The sequence below is a fragment of the Molothrus aeneus genome, chromosome 6 (assembly GCF_037042795.1).
Source record: "Molothrus aeneus isolate 106 chromosome 6, BPBGC_Maene_1.0, whole genome shotgun sequence".
In the NCBI taxonomy this organism is placed as follows: domain Eukaryota; kingdom Metazoa; phylum Chordata; class Aves; order Passeriformes; family Icteridae; genus Molothrus; species Molothrus aeneus.
Genome location: NC_089651.1, coordinates 58,025,046 through 58,044,211, shown reverse-complemented (window position 1 = coordinate 58,044,211; position 19,166 = coordinate 58,025,046). Strand labels below are relative to the sequence as shown.

The window sequence follows — 19,166 nt, the reverse complement described above, 5'->3', positions numbered from 1 at the left end:
GCAGCTCGTTGCTCCAGTTTAATTTAGCTTGCTGAGGAGGCTGTTGAATATGCAAGTGGTAATTGCCGCTCTCCTTTCCTTAAAGCAAAGGCGGAAGCGACACCAGGCTCCAATTTTCTCCTAATGACTGATTTCATTTAAACACTGCTCAGGGCGATGCAGGCTTGATGCTTTTCTTTTTAGGGCTGGGGAGAACTATGCTTCTATCTCTGGGGGTCACTGATCCAGGTGGCCTCCATCCGTCCTGGTCACACACATGAGCTAAGCTCCTTCTCCTTCTCTTCAGTCTGGGTTTCCAGTTTGAAGCTATCACAAACACATTTTCACCCTTGTTTCTGTGCAAACAAAGTTGTTTGGGAATGATTCAGCCCCATCAGTCCTGCCTTGAGATTTGGGCTTGGCTACAAGTTCCCTCAGTGACCCTTCCCAACCTATCATCCCTGGCTCTGTTCATACAGGGGCAATTAAGCTTAATTTATTCTGGCCTGCTCAATAGAAGAGGCCAGAAGGCACCATCAGATCACAATCTGACTTAAATGTATTGATCTAATTAGCAGTCAAAGGTACAAGCAGGAGGTGGGAGCAGGACACTTAACATATGATGCAGCATAGAACTTGTCCCTTCTGTTCTCCTTAACACAAGCCTCCAGATTGCCAGGGGCTGCTGCTTTTTCTTCTTGAATAACCAATTTCTGCAGGATTTGCAGGGGAGGAGGAGGCTGTGTAGCTGGACTTTGTTCTGACGATGCAAGCTGCTCTGTCTGCAGCTCCCAAGGACCTGCCAGGGAGCTGTGTTTTGATTTTGATCCATCTTGTCAATGAATATTCATCAGCCTTCTGAAGGTTTAATGCTATTTGCCTGGTAGCTAACATATTCTCTCCCTAACCTTTTTTTAGCCTTGGTTGCTAATAACCTACAGCCCACTCAGTCTACATTATAGGGTGGTTTGGTTTTTTAAATTGTTTATAGATGAAAATGAGGAACCTCAGTAGCTCCAGAGCTGGAAGCAGCTCAAAAGTACCTTGTCTTGGTTGCTGTATGGCTGTCTGCTTTAAACCCCAAAATAAAACCTTGCCTTTTGGTCTGTCATTCAGACTCCTCATAAAACATTGTCAGGAGTGTGCATCTCTGAAGAGCAGGTGTTGTTCTGATAAAAGCTTTCCACACGTTTTTGTAAGCCCAAGTCAGAGCTTGTATGTAGCAGCAGGTTTCAGGGACGAGGCTGACATGGTGTTGAAAAGGGGGTGGAAAATGCCCTGTGGAAGAGTTGGGTCTGTTTGCTCCACACCAGCTCCTGGAGCAGGGTCAGGATCAGATGCTGCTCTGGGACTGGTGTGGCTGTACCCATGGACTTGGAATGACCAAGTGACCAAACTTTGCACATCTGAGGACCCAGTGTAGGTTGGAACAGAGCTCCTGTGCTGGGCAGCCACCAGCAGCATCTCCCTTTGCACCCTGCTCCTTGTGACCCATTAAAACCCAAACCTGCAGTGTTTTCTCCCATATTGGAGTGAACAGAAATCCGTGTGCCTTTGGCTTTTTGTTTCCCTCTCTTCTTTAGGAGAGAAGCTCTGCAGCAGGTCCCAAACCCTGCTGACACTGAGGGGATGCCAGCAGGCAGCTAATGGATTTGCTGCGGTGCTGGCTGCCGGGGAGCCGTGATGAGAGAGCTCTCATGGCAGCTGAAATTCCTCCAGCGGCTGCATATTTCTACATCCAAGATGTAAAAATGTGAAATGAGATTTGGGGCCCTTCAGGAAGGGGGGGGGACTCTCCAGGCTGGGCACAGAACAGTTGCACAGGCTGGGATTATCCTGTGTGAAGATCCAATAGCTGTTTCCCATGTTTGTGGTTCAGCAGATGATTACACCACGTGCTAGAAATGTGCCATCGAGATCATCTCAAGGGTCAAATCCTCTGTTAAAGAGCTGTGGGTAGAGCTTGAATTTTCTGCAAGCTCCCTGCTTTCAGAGGGCAGTGTTTGCCATGCTGTGGTGGTGCAGGGTCTGACCTCGGGTCTGACCCCAGCCCTGGCTCTCCACAGGGCACAGCAGCTGTTTATTCTGCTGTATAAATCCATAGTTGGAGGGAATGGCAGGCTCCAGGGAGATCAGACACTCCTTTCCAAATGCTGACCTTTTTTCCCCCGAGTCTCTTCATAGCTTTGTTAATAAATCTGAGTCATCCATATTTCAACCTTGGCTGTTTGTCCAGTCTCTTAACATCTCAGTGTCTTGTTTCACAGAGATAAAATATGTGGGTGTGTAACTTTGTAAGACAAATGTTTAGGCTTTCAAAAATTCCCTACTTTGCTGGTTGATTTTTCTCATTAGAGTGTTTCTCCACACTCCTCATTCCTCATAGGTGACTTTCCTCTTGTGTTGCTGACTTAAGAGTCCCAATTTTGGGGCAGTTTTTACCTGATCCTTGCTGTCATTAGGCAGGCAGGGCACATAGTTCCTGCCCTGAGCTTTGCTCCCAACCAGAGTTTCAGAAATCAGCAAAACCCAAGTGGCTGCCAGGGCGAGCGATGCCCGACGTCAGCACAGCTTAGGAAAATCTGAGCTACCGGCCCCGTGTGATTTTTATCAGCTGAAATTGCCTCTTGTAAATATTTACTGGAGCTGCAAGTAAGGTTTATCTAATTAAAGCCAAGCAAAACTTTCCATGAAAAAGAGCTGCCGTACAGGGGGCTGCTGGTGGATGTTTAGGAACACGTTTAAGAGTTGGGGGAAGCGTGCAGAATATTTTTTCAGCTCTGCTGCTGTCTGTAGCTCGGGGCATGCTGAGCCACATGAGGTCTTCAAGGATTGAATCACTCATGGTGGGGACCTGGTGGCCCCACGCACATCCAGCTGTTTGTACAGCAGTTCCCTGAATTTTCCATACCCCTGGCATGAAGGGATGTGAGGTGTGGGTATGAGGGGGGCTGCCATGGCATGGGGAGGTTGGCACAGCTTTGCTGGGATGGGCAGCACCGGTGGGGCCCAGGACTCCTCATCCCACGGGGACAGCGGCGTGACCCCTGCGGCTGCCAGCCCTGGCACGAGGCAGACCAAATGCATCTTTTTTAATTTGCGTGGTCCTCAAGGTTGCCAGGACTGTAAGCGTCAAATCTGAGCAGAAATATTTGGCACGAAAACCGTCTGTGCTCTTCCCCTCGGTGCCGAGCGCGTGGGTGGCTCGGTCCCTCCTCCCACCGCGGGACGGGAGCGCGGCGCTGCGGGGCTCCTGCTCCAGCCTCCTCTCTTCTCTTCCCTTCAGGATCTAGTGCCCAGCAGGGAGGGACGCACAGGATTGTGGCCATGGCCCCGAGGAAGAGGAGCGGCCGGGGGATCTCCTTCATCTTCTGCTGCTTCCGCAGCAGCGAGCACCCCGAGATCACGTACCGGCTGCGCAATGACAGCAGCTTCGCCCTGCAGACCATGGAGCCCTCGCTGCCCATGCCGCCCGTGGAGGAGCTGGATGCCATGTTCACCGAGCTGGTGGTAAGTGGGATGCTTCTTAACTTCAGGGTTAGGTTTGGGGTTTCTCCCTCTTTCCTCTCAACCTCCTCTTCATAGTCTCCCCAGTCTTGGTTTTGAGCTTTCAGGCAAACTTTGGTGTGAAGGGAGGCTGAACCCTGAGCTCTGCTCCTCCCTGAGGTCCTGCCACTTTGGGGTGGTCTCTCTCATTAGAAGCTCTTAATTTCTTATAGCAGGGGGTTGGCTCCAAGCTGGTAAAGCAGGATGTTCCCCATAGATGCAAAGTGACTTGCTGGGCACTCAGCTGCACAGAAATTATCAGGTGTGGGCTTCACTGAGATTTGGAAAGTCAGGCTATTGTTTCTTTATCCCTTGGTTCCAAAACTTGAAAAAACATGGATTAAGAAAAAAATTGACAGCCAAAAAAAGCTTTAATTTCCTCTAAGCAAAACCATTTTGGTGTGGTATTTTGGATGGTGTTTTACTTTGAGTTCAGTCAGCAGTGAAATGAGCTTTTCCTACAGTGCTTGGATACATAGAGGGAGCTGGGAATTGTGACACTGGTCACACCTCAAGGTACAGCTCATTGCATTAGATGCCAGGCACCATGGACCTGTTGAGCCAGGCCTCTTGGTAGAGGAAAGCTCCAGGTTGTATTACAAGAGCTGGTTTTGCCAAGACATCCTTCTCCAAGGGTGTGGCAGACCAGGACACCAACACAGCACAGTGGGGATGAAGTATCCCTGCAGCAGAACTCTTCTGGTCAGGTTGGGTTTGTTCAGGAAAAGTGTCTGTCTCTGTCCCAATTAATTCTCCACTGATAACTTGGCCAAATCAGGTTATCCTGGGGAAATTCTTTCCCATGGATCACTTTTCCCCTGCCCCACCCAAAGCCTTGTTGGGCTGAAGGAGGCATCTCTGGATGCTCATTTGCTGGAGCCCCACTTGGCCTGTGCACCTCATCTCAGCTCAGGATTTTCAAAACATCTCTTGCAAACTCCTCCAGATGCTTTGTGCAGTGGCAGTGCCACAGGGAACCTCTGTGTGTGCAGCAAGGCAGGAGCCAGTCCAGCCTGAGGCACAGTCTGGTGTGGCCCTTCTGCTCCCCAGCCCTTCTCCATGCTAGGGAGATTTTTAGTTATTTTTCCCCAGTCAAGGGTGAGAAAAAGGCCCAGAGGCAGCTGCTGCTCCAGGGCACGCTGGCAGCAGGAGCTCCCTGGGGACTGAAGCCATGCAGGGAGGGGGACAGAGGGTGCCCACCGTGCCTCCTGCACAAGCAGCTGCAACCCCCTGGCTCCCCAAAAAACCCATCAGGCAGATCTCAACCCAAGCCAGCCCTGGGTGGGAGGGAGGGGGAAGCCAAGCTCTGCCCTGTGGGCACAAGGAGGCAGATTGCCATTCAGGGCAGTGCAGTTGCAAATCCTCCCCTTGGTCCTTACAACAGCTCCTTCTTGCTCTCTGTAACCTGTTGGTGTCGGGTGTTAAATTTCAGCATTAGTTAAATGGTTTGGAAAGTATCCCACTGTTCCTGTACAAACCCTCTGTGTAACATTTGGAAGAGAGACAGAGAAAGCACTCAGAGGTGCTGGGCTGATCTTCATGCCTGCAGGAGCCCCATGCCATGGTGCTTGGCCCTCCTGGGTGGGATGGCTTGTGCTGCTCTGTGGGACTGAGGCTCCCTCCAAAGTCCTTGGCTGTCTCAGCCCATTGGGTTGAGGGAAGTTAAAGGGGTTGGAGGGGATCTGGAGGCTTTGCCAGCTGGAGTTGGTCCTTTGCCAACTCTTCCCTTGCAGCTTTATCCTGATTTTTCTACTCCACTTGTTTGCATCAGGGATCAGAGTGGAGGGATGGAGGGTTTCAGGCCTGGGGTGGGGGGTGTCTTTGGGGACATTGCAGCAGTAGGCATGGACAGTCCTCCCACAAACAGAAACAACAGAGTGGGATCCCTGCTCCACAGATCCCAGCCTGCTGCTTACATTGAAGGGCGAAGTCCCTTTCTTTTTGGAGCCATCCTTCAAAATATTCCCTGAGCTTTGTGTGTTTTTAAGTGTGGATTGTTGATCTGAGGCAGGAAACATCCATAGTGTGAGAAATTGGTGATTGTCCCATGCCAGCAGCAGAGGATGAGGGCCTGAGCTGCAGAGGGACGTGGAGCAGCTGTGACTCCAAGGTCAGCTAAATGCTTGGGCTGCTCTCCCAGTGTCTGTTTTTTTGGCCTGTTTTGTGTTAGATGGACACTTAGGATTTTAATTGGGATAGGTAATTAGAACAGATAAATATTTAGGGGTTTATTCTGTGTCTGTGCAAGTGTTTTTCACTTAGTTGCATTAGAAGCAACAGGAAAATGGGATTTTTTTTCACCTGGGCACAAATTTCAGCAGCAAGAAATGCTTGATCTTCATCCCAGACTGCAAGGATGATGCTCCCTGTCCCAGCCAGCCACATGCAGCAGGCAGGGGCTTTTCCCTGGCTCGGGGCAGATGCAGATGTTGTTGTTGTGGTCAGTGACTGATCACTGCTTCCTCCCAGAGGAACCTTTTCCCTTTCCCTGCCTCTCCCCCAGCCTGGTGTGAATGGGTTTTGTCGGAGCATTGTTGGGATGTCGCTCAAGCGGGCACCGGCCCTGTCTGAAAGGATTTTCTTTGTCCCCTGTCCTGCCGGGGCTCCGGCCAGGCTCAGCCACCCAGGGAGGAGCAGGTGCTGGCAGAGAGGCACAAACAAAAGCAGAGTGTTTCAGCAAGATTTACTGATTTGCAGCTCCTCTGGCTGGGACAGTGCTTTATGGTTTTGTGCACCGCTGTGTCCTGGCAGCTTGGGTAGGCACTGGTTGCTTCCCCAGGCTCCTGCAGAGGTGTGGCACCTGCCAGGCAGCATCCACTGGATTTAGGGAGTTTCAGGAGCCTCCCATAGGACACATCAGGAGGATCACTGATCACTGTGCCCCAGAGAGGAGGAAATGTGGGGTTGCATGAACTGCCTGCGAACCAAGAGAACAAAGCTGTGCCATCTGCCACAGCTTCTTTCAAGAGGCTCCTGCGTATCCAGGCTAACAATACAGCATTTCTTCAAAGGCTGAAATCTTGCTTGCACACTCAGAAAAAGCACTTGCAAAGCTCCACATAATGGTGCCATATGGTAGATCTTGCCATAACAATCCTCTCTATTTTCTGCCAGCAACTAGACTTTCCAGCAGATGGGTGAATGACTGATGTCCTTTATATCTGCTTAACACTCCTTGTCACTCCAAGGCTTGTAATGCTCTGTGTGTGGTGCTGTGCACTGGGCAGGGGGCTGGGATGCCTTGGTTTGGAGAGGATGGGAGGAGCCCCAGCATGACCCAGGACCCCTGTCTGTCTCTCCTCACAGTGGGGTGGGTCACGGTGGCATCTCCATCCCTGCAGAATGAGAGTGATGCTCTGCTGGCTGCTGACAGAGCTTAGGTGCTCAGAGGAGCTGCTGAGTCTGGTGTGGCTTTGCTTGCCCCTGAAGCACAAGATTCTGCCTCTCCCTGATCCCACAGGCTGCTCCCAGCCTGCATCCCTGCTGGTGGAGGGATGGGTTCAGAGGAGGTGCTGCTCCAGACATTCCTCAACGCTTGCCTTGCCCAGGCTTTGAGGAAATTCCATTTACTGCTCCCAATGGGGCTTTGCAGCCTTTTCACTTCTGAGCTAGTGATGCAGAAGAAATTAGAGCAACCTCCATCCTGCCCTGCATCCTGCCTGTGATGTGCAGCAGCCTGTTTTTAGCCTGTGAAACCAGAGCAGGTAACCTTCCCTGGGTGCCTCAGCCCAGACTCCAGCAGCTGACAAATTTTTTGGGATTTGGGGAGGTGACAGCAGGAGGTGAATGGCTGTGCAGTGTCCCCAGCCCCCCAGACTCAGGATGGGTGCAGGCTTTTGCCCACTGATGTTGCCTGAGCTTTTTGTGCCTTCCCCTCACATGGAAGGCGGCTGTATCCCCTCCCTGCTGCTTTATGAAGTAGTGGAAACTTGTGAGCCTGAGGAACAATAAAAAGGTCTCTGGCAGCTTATATGATTTATCACAGCATTTGTTTTTGCTGTACTTGGGGCAGCTAATGCATTTCATCCGAGCTGCTCTCTGGATGCTATCAGGAGATGGTGAGGAGATAGAATCCCCTGTACAGACATTAAATCTGTTGCCTTTGAAATGTTTCCTGGTGGTCAATAGGTCTGTGGCTCATGATATGCAGTGCTGGGGCAGGATTCTCCATGGATAGCTGTCCCTTGGAGCTGTGCCTCCCCTTCCTCTTGGCATGCTGGGATGATGGCTGTTTTATATCCTGCTTGAGCAGGGAGCATATAAACGTGAGGAGAAACGGTGGTGTGGTCAGTGTGAGCACTGCTGTGTGTCAATAACAGCTCAGCCTTGGGAACTCATTGCTAGCAATCTCCATTGTGCTCAGGAACTTCAGCAATGTGCTTTCTCCCCCGGTTTCTAATCCAATAAGGAGAAAGTATGAGGTTTTGGGCTTTGCAAAACAACACGGCTTTTAAGTAGCAGCTGAGGGATCAGCTGCAAAGCCAAGCTTTGCATTTCATGCTTGCAGGTCAGCTGTCATACTTTGCTGCTTGGTCCTTCCAGCATGAAGGACTTCAGGATTTTGAGAACCACTGGATGGTGACCAAAGCCATTTCCCCTATATCTGCAAAGAAAAGCATGTGGTTGGTATCTGGAAAAAATGACAATTGCAGTAGCCCTTGTGTCCTGGGCAAGCCACCCCTTTCTGCAGGGTCCATCCAGAGCCAGATGCTGAGTGTGGAGCTCCTGACCCCATCCCACTGCTGTCTCCCAAAACCAAGCTCCCTCGGCTTTTGAATCACTTTTAAGAAGGCAAACCAAATGATAGGTAACATCTGCTTTTAAATTCACTCTGTGGGGATCCGTGTGCCATATGGACACTTCACCAGGCTGCCCAGTTTTTGTTTTTTTTTGATGTGAACAGTCTGGACCTGCCAGGCTGTCATCCCAGCCCAGCGCTCACGGCGCTTGTTTTCATCACCTCGTGTTGTTAACGCCCTCCCAGCTAATCTCTAAATGCACCTTTTGATAGGCAAGCATCTGATAGGGAAGTCACACACCTACTCGGTCAGAAAATAAGGGTTTTCTGCCTACTTGTGTTCCCTGGACCTGAATGAACCAATCCACCAAGGAACTTTGTATTTCAGCAGAAACAGCCCTGTAATTGCAGTATCTATTACTGCTACAAACCAGCGTGGGGTCTTGCCCAAAAACGTGCTGTTCCCAACCCCAGATTCTACAAAGGAGCCATGTTACAGCACAATGTAGGGCAGGGAGCACATAAGGAGCCCCTTTGTTTCCAGGAGAAGTCTAAGTGGAGTGGAAAAATAATACAGTCTACCTGCTAAATGCTTTCCACTTTGCACTTCGTAAAAGAGGAGGCCACATCCCTGGGAGATGCCTGGCAGCTCATTTGGTAACATATCAGTGACCTTAATTGGGGCATTTAGGTTTTTGGCTTGCACTTGCTCTGAGTATTCCTGGCACAGGTCACCATGGAGGGCACCAGCCTCTCTGGACAGGGAATCTGCTCCGGGAGCAGTCTTCTTCCCCACTGCTCAGTGGTTGGGTGGTGTTGCTGGAGTTGTGAGCAGGATTGGACAGCAGATGAGTTGTGCTCGATCACCTTGCTCAGCTGGAAGCATTCCTGCTGGGAATAGCCTGTGCCTGCCTTGTATCCATGAGCAGATACCAGTGGAAGCTGTCCGTGCTGCTGTAGCATCTGCTGTTGGCAGAGGCTGGGTGTCCCTCAGCGTGGGAACATCACCAAGGTCAGCTTTTGGCAGCTGAGGCTTTTGCAGCCCTGCAGGGAGGATCCTGCCTGAGTGCCCAGTGATCTCAATTCCCATGAACTCCAGTGTTCCAATCAATACCAGTATTTACAGGGATCAGCTTCCCTTTCCCAACCACACCCAACATCTGTAAACCAGTCTGTGCCTGCTTGCATGTGACATCTGCTGGGTGTCAGACCCTGAAATCATGGAAATCACAGAAATCACAGAAATCACAGAATGGTTTGGGTGGGAAGGGACCTTAAAGATCATCTCATTCCAGCTCCCTGCCATGGACAGGGACACCTTCCACCAGACCAGGTTGCTCCAAGTCTCATCCAGCCTTGGTCAGAAGTGTCCTCCTCTCAGGGTGACTCTGCTTTGCACCTGAGGAAGTTCTTAAAAATGCTGTTGGGATTCCAGGTGTGACTAAAGCCAGGCCTGTGGGGGATGAGGACTTGTCCCATCCATTTCCATCCTCTGTTGCTCCATCAGCATCAGGCTACAGCTGGCTTCTGCTTCCCGTGGCTGCATTCTCTAGTTCCCACAACCAGAGTGGTATCTCTTGGGATACTTTCAGGATTAAGTTGGTGTGGGGCTTTGTAGCCTCTGATTCCATCCAGCCCCTTTTGAAACCCTTCCCAGAGCATTTTCTGGGGAAACCTTGGCATGGTTTAGCCCCAGACCAACCATCCACAGTGTTCCTACCTGAGCATCCCTGTCAGGCAGGGGACATCTGGAGCCACTCTTGACTTGATTTCCAGCTTGAGCAGCTCCCTGAGATGCCAGCAGCAGCAGCAGTGTCAAATCTGACTGAAAAGGGAGCTGCTGCTTGCGTTCTGTAAAGAGGTGAGAGATCCACATGTGAAACCTTACTTATTTGCCAGCTCTGTGCTTTATTATGGTAGGAGGTGCTCCCATCAAAGGACAGCCATCCCCAGCTCTGGTTGATTATATTGAATCCATTTGAGCTGTCACAGTAGTGGATAATAGGCTGAGACATATTTTTGTTGCTTTTTCAGGGTGTATGTACAATTGTGTGGAAGAAGCACGCTGGTGATGCACCTGCAGGGCTTCTGGATCTGAGAGTGCTCTGCAGGGTGAAACTGTGTAGATCAATAACTCAGGCTGGAAAAGTACCCTGGGTTAATTAAAATGGGAGAAAGGTTTTCCAGATGAGGTCGGTGAAAAGGTCACAGGAGGCTGAGCTCAATAAATAACATTAAAAAAAAAGTGTATATGAGGTTATATAGATATATATGTATATGATAACAAAAAAGGAGAAACTAAGTGGATACCTCTCTTAAAATACACTAATATTGAAATATAAGCAGCTTTGAAACCTTTAGCCTATTAAAATAATCATTGAATTAAAATATTAAAGCATGACATGCTGTCTGCCTCAGTTAGGTATCTGATGGGAACATGAATCAACTGCAGCTGGAGTTTATTGAAGGGCTAAATCAGCTATTGATGGCCATAATCTGTCCTGCAGGAGGAGGAAGGAATATATATTTCATTTGTGTCTGTCCAGTGTGTTCAGGTCAATAACTGAGCAGGGTGAATTGGGGTCTTTCTGAGACTAGGAAGAAAAATTCGTTGTGGGAGGAGGTTAACCAGGCATGAGCACTTCCAAGTGCTTCTGTTATTCCTTGTTGCTGCTACTCATTCACTTGGCTGTAAGCAATTTCCTTTATTCAGGGAATTCATAAAGGCAAAATGAATAATAATCTTTTATCTGTAATGCTTATTCATTAAAAATATGAATAGTTGATTTTTTTTTTGTTCATGTTCTGTAATTGCAGCTGCAAGTTGTCACGGAGAAATTAAAAATACACAGTGATAATATTAGCAGGGTTGGCTTGTCTGAGGAGTTGTTTTTAAGCTCTCAGGGTACTGTAGCTGAAAAGAAGTGTGCTGAGGAGGAGGTATTTTTATTAGTGATAATAAAAACAAAAGACTTTAAAAAAAAACCCCTGAGATAAATCTGCATACACTGAGAATTGCAGTTGCCTAAATAAAGCTGCAGCTGGAGGAGCTCCTCCTGCAGCACACAGGGTGGGTGTGGAGGCAGGGGCTGTTTGTAACAGCCACTGGTTAATAAGGATTAATATTCCTTTTTTTCCAAGAAAACAGCTTAAAAGGAAAATAAGGAGCTGAGTGGGGTGTGTTCTGGGGCAGGGGTTTGCTGAAGGCAGCAGGGCCAGCACTGGAAGCAGCAGCTGCTGCTCCGGCCACACGGGCAGCGGAAAAACAAGGGATGAGGAATGGGGGGAAAAATGCTGATTGCCATTTCCCCTGAGACCACAGCCTTCTGGGATAAATCACATTGATGAACTTGGAGAAGAATGCCTGGAAGAGAGTGAAAAAGCAATATGACCCCTGAGAAAGGAAGGCGGTGCAGGCTTCAACAGGACATTATTTATGGACTTCTTAATTCCCATGCTGGACCCCTAAATGCCAAACATTGCCAAAAAGTTCACATTTTGTTTTTTTCCTTCTATTTTTTTCCAAAATTTTTGAACATTCTTGGATCTCTCTCATGCTTCATTTGATGATCCAAGAGATCTCATGTTTGCATGCTATAGCCTCACTTACAGAAGGTTCTAAAATCTGTGCATCCACCCACCAGGAGTAAATTCACTTGCTGTTTATTATGTTGGTCATTTATTGCTCCAGTAACATCTTTCTGTATGTGTGTATATATATATATATATATATATATATATATATAATATAAATATATATGTGCTCACCTGTATGTATAAGTAAATCCAGAGAGAAGTGGATGCCTCATCCCTGGAAGTTTTAAAGCCAGGTTTGATGGGACTTGGAGCAGCTTGGTCTAGTGTGTGGCATCCCTGCTCACAGGGAATGTGTTGAAACTAGCTGGTCTTTATGGTCCTGCCCAAAACAAGCTTTTCTGTCATTCTATAAACATATATATGTATGTTTATACAAACCCAGCACAAACAAGCAAATTTCAAATAATCATTATTTCAGGTATGGCAATGAGTGACCCCCAATCTCCTCCATGTACTAAACTTGCACAATTTATCAACCAGAAAGGAACATTGGATTTAAAGGTTTTTAATTTTCTTTTCTTACAACCTGTAAGGATATTTTGGAGTTGCAGACTCCTCTATAGGAAGTTATTCCTTATTTAATCTCTACTCCCCAGATGCTTCATGCAGAATGTCTGATGGCACGAAGGACCTGTGGGATGAAAGGGAAGAACCCGTGCTGGTCACACTGTGGTCTTGTGGACATGGGTAGGCAGCACTTGGGCTCACCCAGCTCCAGGAGCCCATCCTGGAGGTCATTCCTGAAGTCAGGAGATTTGCAGCATGCTGCTGTCTCCCTCCTGTTGCCCCCACTAATGCTCTCAGTCTGTGGAAGATGCTCATTAAAACATGGCATGAGTGAGGTGGCAGGGACAGGAGTTTGTCTCAAAGGACTGAGGCTGGACTTGTTGCTTTTCCTGCTGGGAGGGTCGAACGTTTCTTCCAGTGGTTTTTTGGCTTTGCCTTCAGGAGGTGGTGGGAGATGGCAGTGGCTACCAACCAGAGAGGTGGTGACATCTCCCTCCTTGGAGATACTCAAAAAACCATCTGTACATGGCCCTGCTGGACCAGGGGGTTGGTTGCCCACAGGGCACCTCACAGCATTGAGGTGCCAGCCTGGGGAGGTGCAGGCCATGGGGACGTCTGTCCCTGAGTGCTGCTGCGTGTCCTCCAAGGGAGAGCTGTGGACTACTTATTACTTGTTTGGCTCACAGGGTTGTGCTCACCATGTGCTGAGCTCAGCCACGCATTTCTCAGGTAGCTTTAGGAGAATGCTGTGAGACCTCACCTTCAGTGGAGCTCATGCTGTGCTCAGAGAGAGGGGGTGAGGCTTGCTTGGCTGGAATGGAGAGCTGTCAGCAGAGCACACAGCATGGAAGTGTTGTACCTCCTGGAAATAGCAAAATACACACTGAGAGTCAAGGCTTCCCTATGAGTTTTTTTAAAAAAACATATTCAAATGAAGATTTAATGTGGAAACCTGTTTCCTGCTGTAAAGGTGAATAGTTTAGCTGTACAGGATAAACATTTAAGAGTAGCATATCTCTTTCCAGTAAAAACACTCTGGGCAGAGACTTCCTTTTGGCTGTTATTTTTTATGCCACTGACCTGATTCCAGAAGAGTATTAAAAATAGTGAAGTTGGCAGATCCTGACACAGGAGGCAGCCAGGTGGAAGGGGCAGAGCTGTGAAAGGTGAGGGGTGAGGACTGTGAGGGTGATGGACACCGACCCATGGTTGTCTTCCCACTCTTCAACAACTGCCAGCATCACAAGCTGTACTGGGAGTGTGTGGACTGCAAATGGCCCATAAAATGAATTTCCAGTTAGAATCACCTAATTATCAAGCTCATGATTATTAATTGAAGGCCCATATGGGTGTGAGTTTCTGAACAGCTTCTCTACCGCGCTGTGACTCCAGTTGATTGTTAAAGGCTTTGTGGGAGCTGCATTTCTGCAGTGGGCTGTGAGCCCCCAGAAAACAGGTGTTGTTCCTGTCCTTTCTTGATCTTTTGGAGCTGTTTCTGAGCAGCCTGCACTGAGATGCACATCAGTGAGCCTAAGCAAAGGGCTGGAGGTGGCTGCAGGAATCCCCAAACACGTAAAAACCAGCAAAGACCTGACTCTTCCCAGCTGAGTCACTGTTAGGGCTCTGAATTACAGTCCTTAGTCACTGTTTGATTAGGAGGATTTTCATATTCACTGGGTGCCACACAGCATTTATTCAAACACCTCTCCTGAGCATCCTGCAAGATATCATTAGGTAGGTGTTGTTGAGTGATGCAGGGCTGTGATGACTGAACGTGTTAGAGCGGAGGCACGATGAAATGTGCTGTGTGAGACTTAGAAGCATTTCTGCACCTTTTTTGGATGTGTTTGCACGTTGTCATGTGCCAGCACCTCCCTAATATGTTCTTCTGTTTTGTCCCTTCTTGCTCCTGCTTAGGTTTCAGCTTGGTTTAGGGTTTTTTTTTCCTTGTTAATAAATCTTCACATTTGCACAAGTTGTCTTTTTAGGGTATGGGCATTTTGAAAGCTTCAGTAAATGTTTTTCTGAGGATCTAAGTGCAGATGTGCTTATGGCTGGTGCTTTCAGGCCAGATTATCAGATTCACATGGCCAGAAAGTGGGGTCACAGTGGAAGCAGTTTCCTGTGCTCTCTCAAACCCTCACCACAGAGGTAAATATTCATCAAGAGCCCCTTGTCCTCCCCCACACTCCCAGATTTACTTTTCCAGTGAGGTGAATTTCAGCCAGGTCCCTGTGTGGGTGTCATCCTGTTGGTCACCTTTAGACTTCCAAAAAAGTGTTCAAGGCCAGGCTGTAAGGGACCATGAGCAACCTGGTTTAGAAGGTGGAGAATGTTGGAACTAGATGATATTTAAGGTCTCTCCCAGCCCAAACCATTCTGTGATTTCTATGAACTGAGGCTGAAGCAGAGCTTGGATGTTGACTGGCTCATAGCCTGAGGAAGCAACGGGGAAGTGCAGTTTTGATTTTGAGGCATGGAAGGGTGACAAGGCTTGCCCAAGGCTGGGGTGGAGGTTGGTTGTTTGATAGGGATCTCTGACCTCCCAGGCTGTAAGGACATGGGAATGTTTGAGCGTGGCAGTGGTTGGAGTAGTCCCTAGCCCAGGTTCTCCTCCCTGGCTGCAGGAGGATGGGATGTGTCTTGCACTGGGCTCAGGTTTTCTCAGTCCTCTCTTTTCCCCCAGTCTCTGTTACAGCAGAATGGGTTTTCTGTTGTAAAGGTGTCCAAGTCTGTTTCCAGAACTCCACCAGCATCAGCTCTGTGCAGCATGGTGGTTTGAAGATTTGGGGTAAAAAGGTCAAGGCAGAGGCAAAGCCTCCTCAATGAGTGTGTAATAAAAAAAGCCTCTGCAACAGTTTTCCTTTTGAGGAGTAATTTCATCAAGAAGAGAAATCAATACCTGCTGTGCATAGATAAGCCTTTCTGAGGTGTTTGGGACTGCCAGCAGCCCTCTGTCACTGGTTGTTGTGCTGGAGGGGGCCCCTGGGTTTGGGTTACAAGAAAAAGCTCCCTTCCTTGGCTACTGGGTGCAATATGAGCTTGAAATATATCAGCTGAATTTCCTGGTGGCCTGTGGGCTTGCTGGTGCAGGGACCCATCTTTTGCCAGAGGCATCTTGCTCAGCCTTCCCCAAATGAGGCTTTGACTGGGGTACAGAAGCTGTTTTAGTTGCTAAGTGTTATTGTTCAGGCAGAGAAGCTTTAGCAGTTCTCCATATATGGTGTTTTTTTGCTTGCTGGAATTAAATGTGTAATTTTTAATGGGGATCCTCTTACTTAAATCCACAGTCTGGGTGGGATGAGTTGGCTTGAAGCCATGGCAGGGCTTCCCTGTGACCTTCTGCAGCCTCTCAGTGCTGCCCCCAAACCCCTCCAGCACGAGGATTATCATCAGTGCTGGTGGTTTTAAGAGACACCCATGGCTCTAAGATCAATGTTGGCTTCAGCAGCAAGCCTCCCAGCCCTGCCTGAATGTTTTATTTAGTTCCCTCATAAAAGCTTTGACCTACATCCAGCACCAGGAAGCGATGAGGCTTTGATAATGCTCGGGCATCCCGGCGGAGGGCACGCTGCTAACTGAGCTTCTGAGTCAGAAATGGATGTGTGCTTTAAAACATCAGATAAGCCAATAAAGGCTTCAGTCAGTAAACAGCTTTATCTCTGCCAGGCAGTACGTGATGCAGTTTTGATGGGGAGGATGTACCTCTTTATGAGCTGTAGGTATTAGGAAAAGAGCTTTCTATTCTTAGCTGTAGGAAAACAAAGCAAAAGCCAATTTTTGATGATATGAGGGTGTCAGCAGTGGAAATGGGCTGGACCACTCAGGGTGAGGTGCTCTAGTGAAGTAATGATGATAAAAAGAAAGGTCCTGTTTGAATTTTTCTTTGCTCTGTGTGTGTGTCTTAGATGAGATTGCTCACCTGAAGCTGTCAATGTGAGCTTTGTGGGCAGCCCTGATGGCTTCATGGATGTCCTTTCCAAAACACTCACAGCCTTTAAAAGCAATGAAGAAGATGTCTGAGGGGGACAAGGCAGGGAAGTTTACAGCCCAGAGTCAGGAAAGGTCAGCAAGAGCAGGATGAGGATTGGCATCATTGCCCTGACAAATCCAGAGTCATGGGGTGATGCTGTGGGGTCACTGCTGTGCCATGGTGTGACCCCACATTGATTTACACTGCTTGTCTGGGGGGCTGTGTCTGTGCCATCACCTGTTTGTGTACTCATGGTGCATGTTTTGTGTTTCTTTCCCCCTCTCCAGGATGAGCTTGACCTCACAGACAAGCACAGAGAGGCCATGTTTGCGCTGCCGGCGGAGAAGAAGTGGCAGATCTACTGCAGCAAGAAAAAGGTAAGAGATTTCATGGGTGCTGAGCCTCTTCCCTCTCATGCAGGATGGGGGGAAGCACGCAGCTCTCTTGGGATGCCAGGTGATCTTTGGGGTGTCACAGAAATGGGCCTGTGTGACCGTGTTCACAGGGGTCCGAGGATGAGGGAGGAGATGAGGATCTGACTCCATGTTTCAGAAGGCTTGATTTATTATCTTATGATATATATTGTATTAAAACTATACTAAAAGAATAGAAGAAAGGATTTCATCAGAAGGCTGGCTAAGAATAGAAAAAGAAGGAATGAATAACAAAGGCTTGTGGCTGGGACAGAGTCTGAGCCAGCTGGATTGTGATTGGCCATTAATTAGAAACATCCACATGAGACCAATCCCAGATGCACCTGTTGCATTCCACAGCAGCAGATAACCATTATTTACATTTTGTCCCTGAGGCCTCTCAGCTTCTCAGGAGGAAAAATCCTAAGGAAAGGATTTTTCATCAAAGATGTCTGTGACAGACCTGTTCCTGGGGTGACCCTGGGAAAAGAGAATCTTTGGTCCCCTGCCCATTCAGGCTGGAGAGAGTGTCCCCACAACCCACATGGGTGTCCCCACAACACCATGCTCATCCCTGCTAGCACATCAGGGCCATGTGGAACTCTGTGGGCACTGAGGTTGGCCTTGCAGGGGTGAGGGGCTGCTCACCATCTCCTCAGAGCCCCTCCCAGGACCTAAAGGGGGCTTATAAAACAGATGAGGACAAACCTTATAATAGGGGCTGTTGCAGTAGGACAAGGGATAATGGTTTTAAACTGCAGGTTTATTTAGGTTTGATTAAAGAAGAAGGTTTTTACAGTGAGGGTGTTGAAACACTGGCACAGGTTGCCCAGAGAAGCTGTGGATGCCCCATCCCTGGAAGTGTTTCAGGCCAGGTTGGGTGGGGTTTGGAGCCACATGGTCTGGTAGCAGGTGTCCCTGCATTGGAATCAGCTGATCTTTAAGCTTCCTGCCAACACAAACCATTCTGGGGTTCTGTGATTCCATTGCCAAATTTGCCACAGTGCCCCTCACCTGGCTGCAGGGGGTGGCTGGGCAGTCACTGCCCTGCTCAGAGGGTGCTCACTGCTGTAAATTCTCTTTTCTCCTGCTGTAGCAATGGCACCAGATTTTCCATCCACATTTTAGGCCAAGAGCAGGCTTACCTTGCTCATGTAGGATTAAATTTTAAGCCTCTCATAAATACCCCTGAAATCCCTGTATTATTGTTAGACAGAGGCCTGCCATGCCCCAGATTTAAATGGGAGGGGAGAAGGGATGTGAACAAATTACAGGCACTGCTCTGGATCAACAGGAGAATGGGCAGGGGATGCTGCTCCTCACTCCCTGGTGGATAAGCAGAGCCTGGCCCTGGTGTGTCTGGATAATGGGAGAGTTAAATCAAGCAAAGCCATGTAATTATTATTGTGAGTGCAGATTACAGGCTATCTAATCTCCTGAGGAAGGGTTTAGATGGAGCTGATGGTGGCTCTTTCCCTTTCCAGACCCTCCTTGCTCTCATGGGTTTTTAAAGGCTGAGCTATGAAACTCCTCGTTCATGGGGGGAAGGAGCCACAGAAGTGTCTGGGGCATCATCCTCTGAGGATCCATCTGAGCCTGGATCCTGGCTGCTGCTCTCCTCTGGTCCTCATTCCTCTGGCTGTTCCAGCCATTCCTTCCCTGCTTGTGATGCCATAAATACACATATAAATATATTTATACATATACATATACATATACATATACATATATTTATAACTATAAATATAAATGTAAATGTAAATGTATGTGCACACCTGTATGTATGAGTAAATCCAGAGAGAGAGAGAAGTTGTGGATGCCTCATCCCTGGAAATTTGAAATTTGAAATTAAATTTCAATTTTAAAATTTAAAATTAAATTTTAAAGTGAGCTGCAGGGCACATGTGCCACTGCTTGCTGTGATGGAGACAAATATTGTTAATTAAAAATGAGTGAGACCATATCAATGAAGGCTCCAGCCATGGAGGAAATCAGGACTGACATGGGCTGGAGAGCAGGTCTATGCACAGCAGGCTCTAGGCTGTCCTGCCCTGTGTGGTGATGGCTGGTGATGAGCAGCAGAAACACTGGTGGATATCCTGGCAGCTCGTGGTGAATCTCACTTGTGCTCCTGTGCATTTATGAGGCCAGATCACCTACATGGCAGCCTGGCATGGAGGAGAGGGGCTGCACTCCTCCAGCTGAGAGCAGTGTCTGCTTTTTGGGCAGGGCAGCAGGGCTGGGCATGGGACAGTGGTCCTGCCTCCCTGGAGTGGCAGTGGTTTGGGAAGTGCAGGGTGTGCCCAAAGCCTGTGTTTGTCAACAAGATGTTGCTTGAGATGCTTGCAACACCCAGTTTTACCTGGTGGTTCCCAGGGGGCTGGAAAAGGTGGACATCAGTGTCAGGCAGCTG

The 19,166-nt window shown here is 48.5% G+C and overlaps 1 protein-coding gene across 2 annotated transcripts in view; it reads left to right on the top strand.

Annotated features, from left to right (window-relative positions):
• The window catches only part of DAAM1 (dishevelled associated activator of morphogenesis 1), a 94,811-nt gene that overhangs the window by 37,545 nt on the left and 38,100 nt on the right, over positions 1-19,166 (top strand). For both annotated transcript variants that reach the window (XM_066551975.1, XM_066551974.1), the window contains exons 3-4: positions 3,266-3,489; positions 16,628-16,717. In XM_066551975.1, coding sequence (XP_066408072.1) covers positions 3,307-3,489; positions 16,628-16,717 — 273 coding nt within the window. In that variant the 5' untranslated portion in view covers positions 3,266-3,306. The remainder of the gene's footprint in view (positions 1-3,265; positions 3,490-16,627; positions 16,718-19,166) is intronic.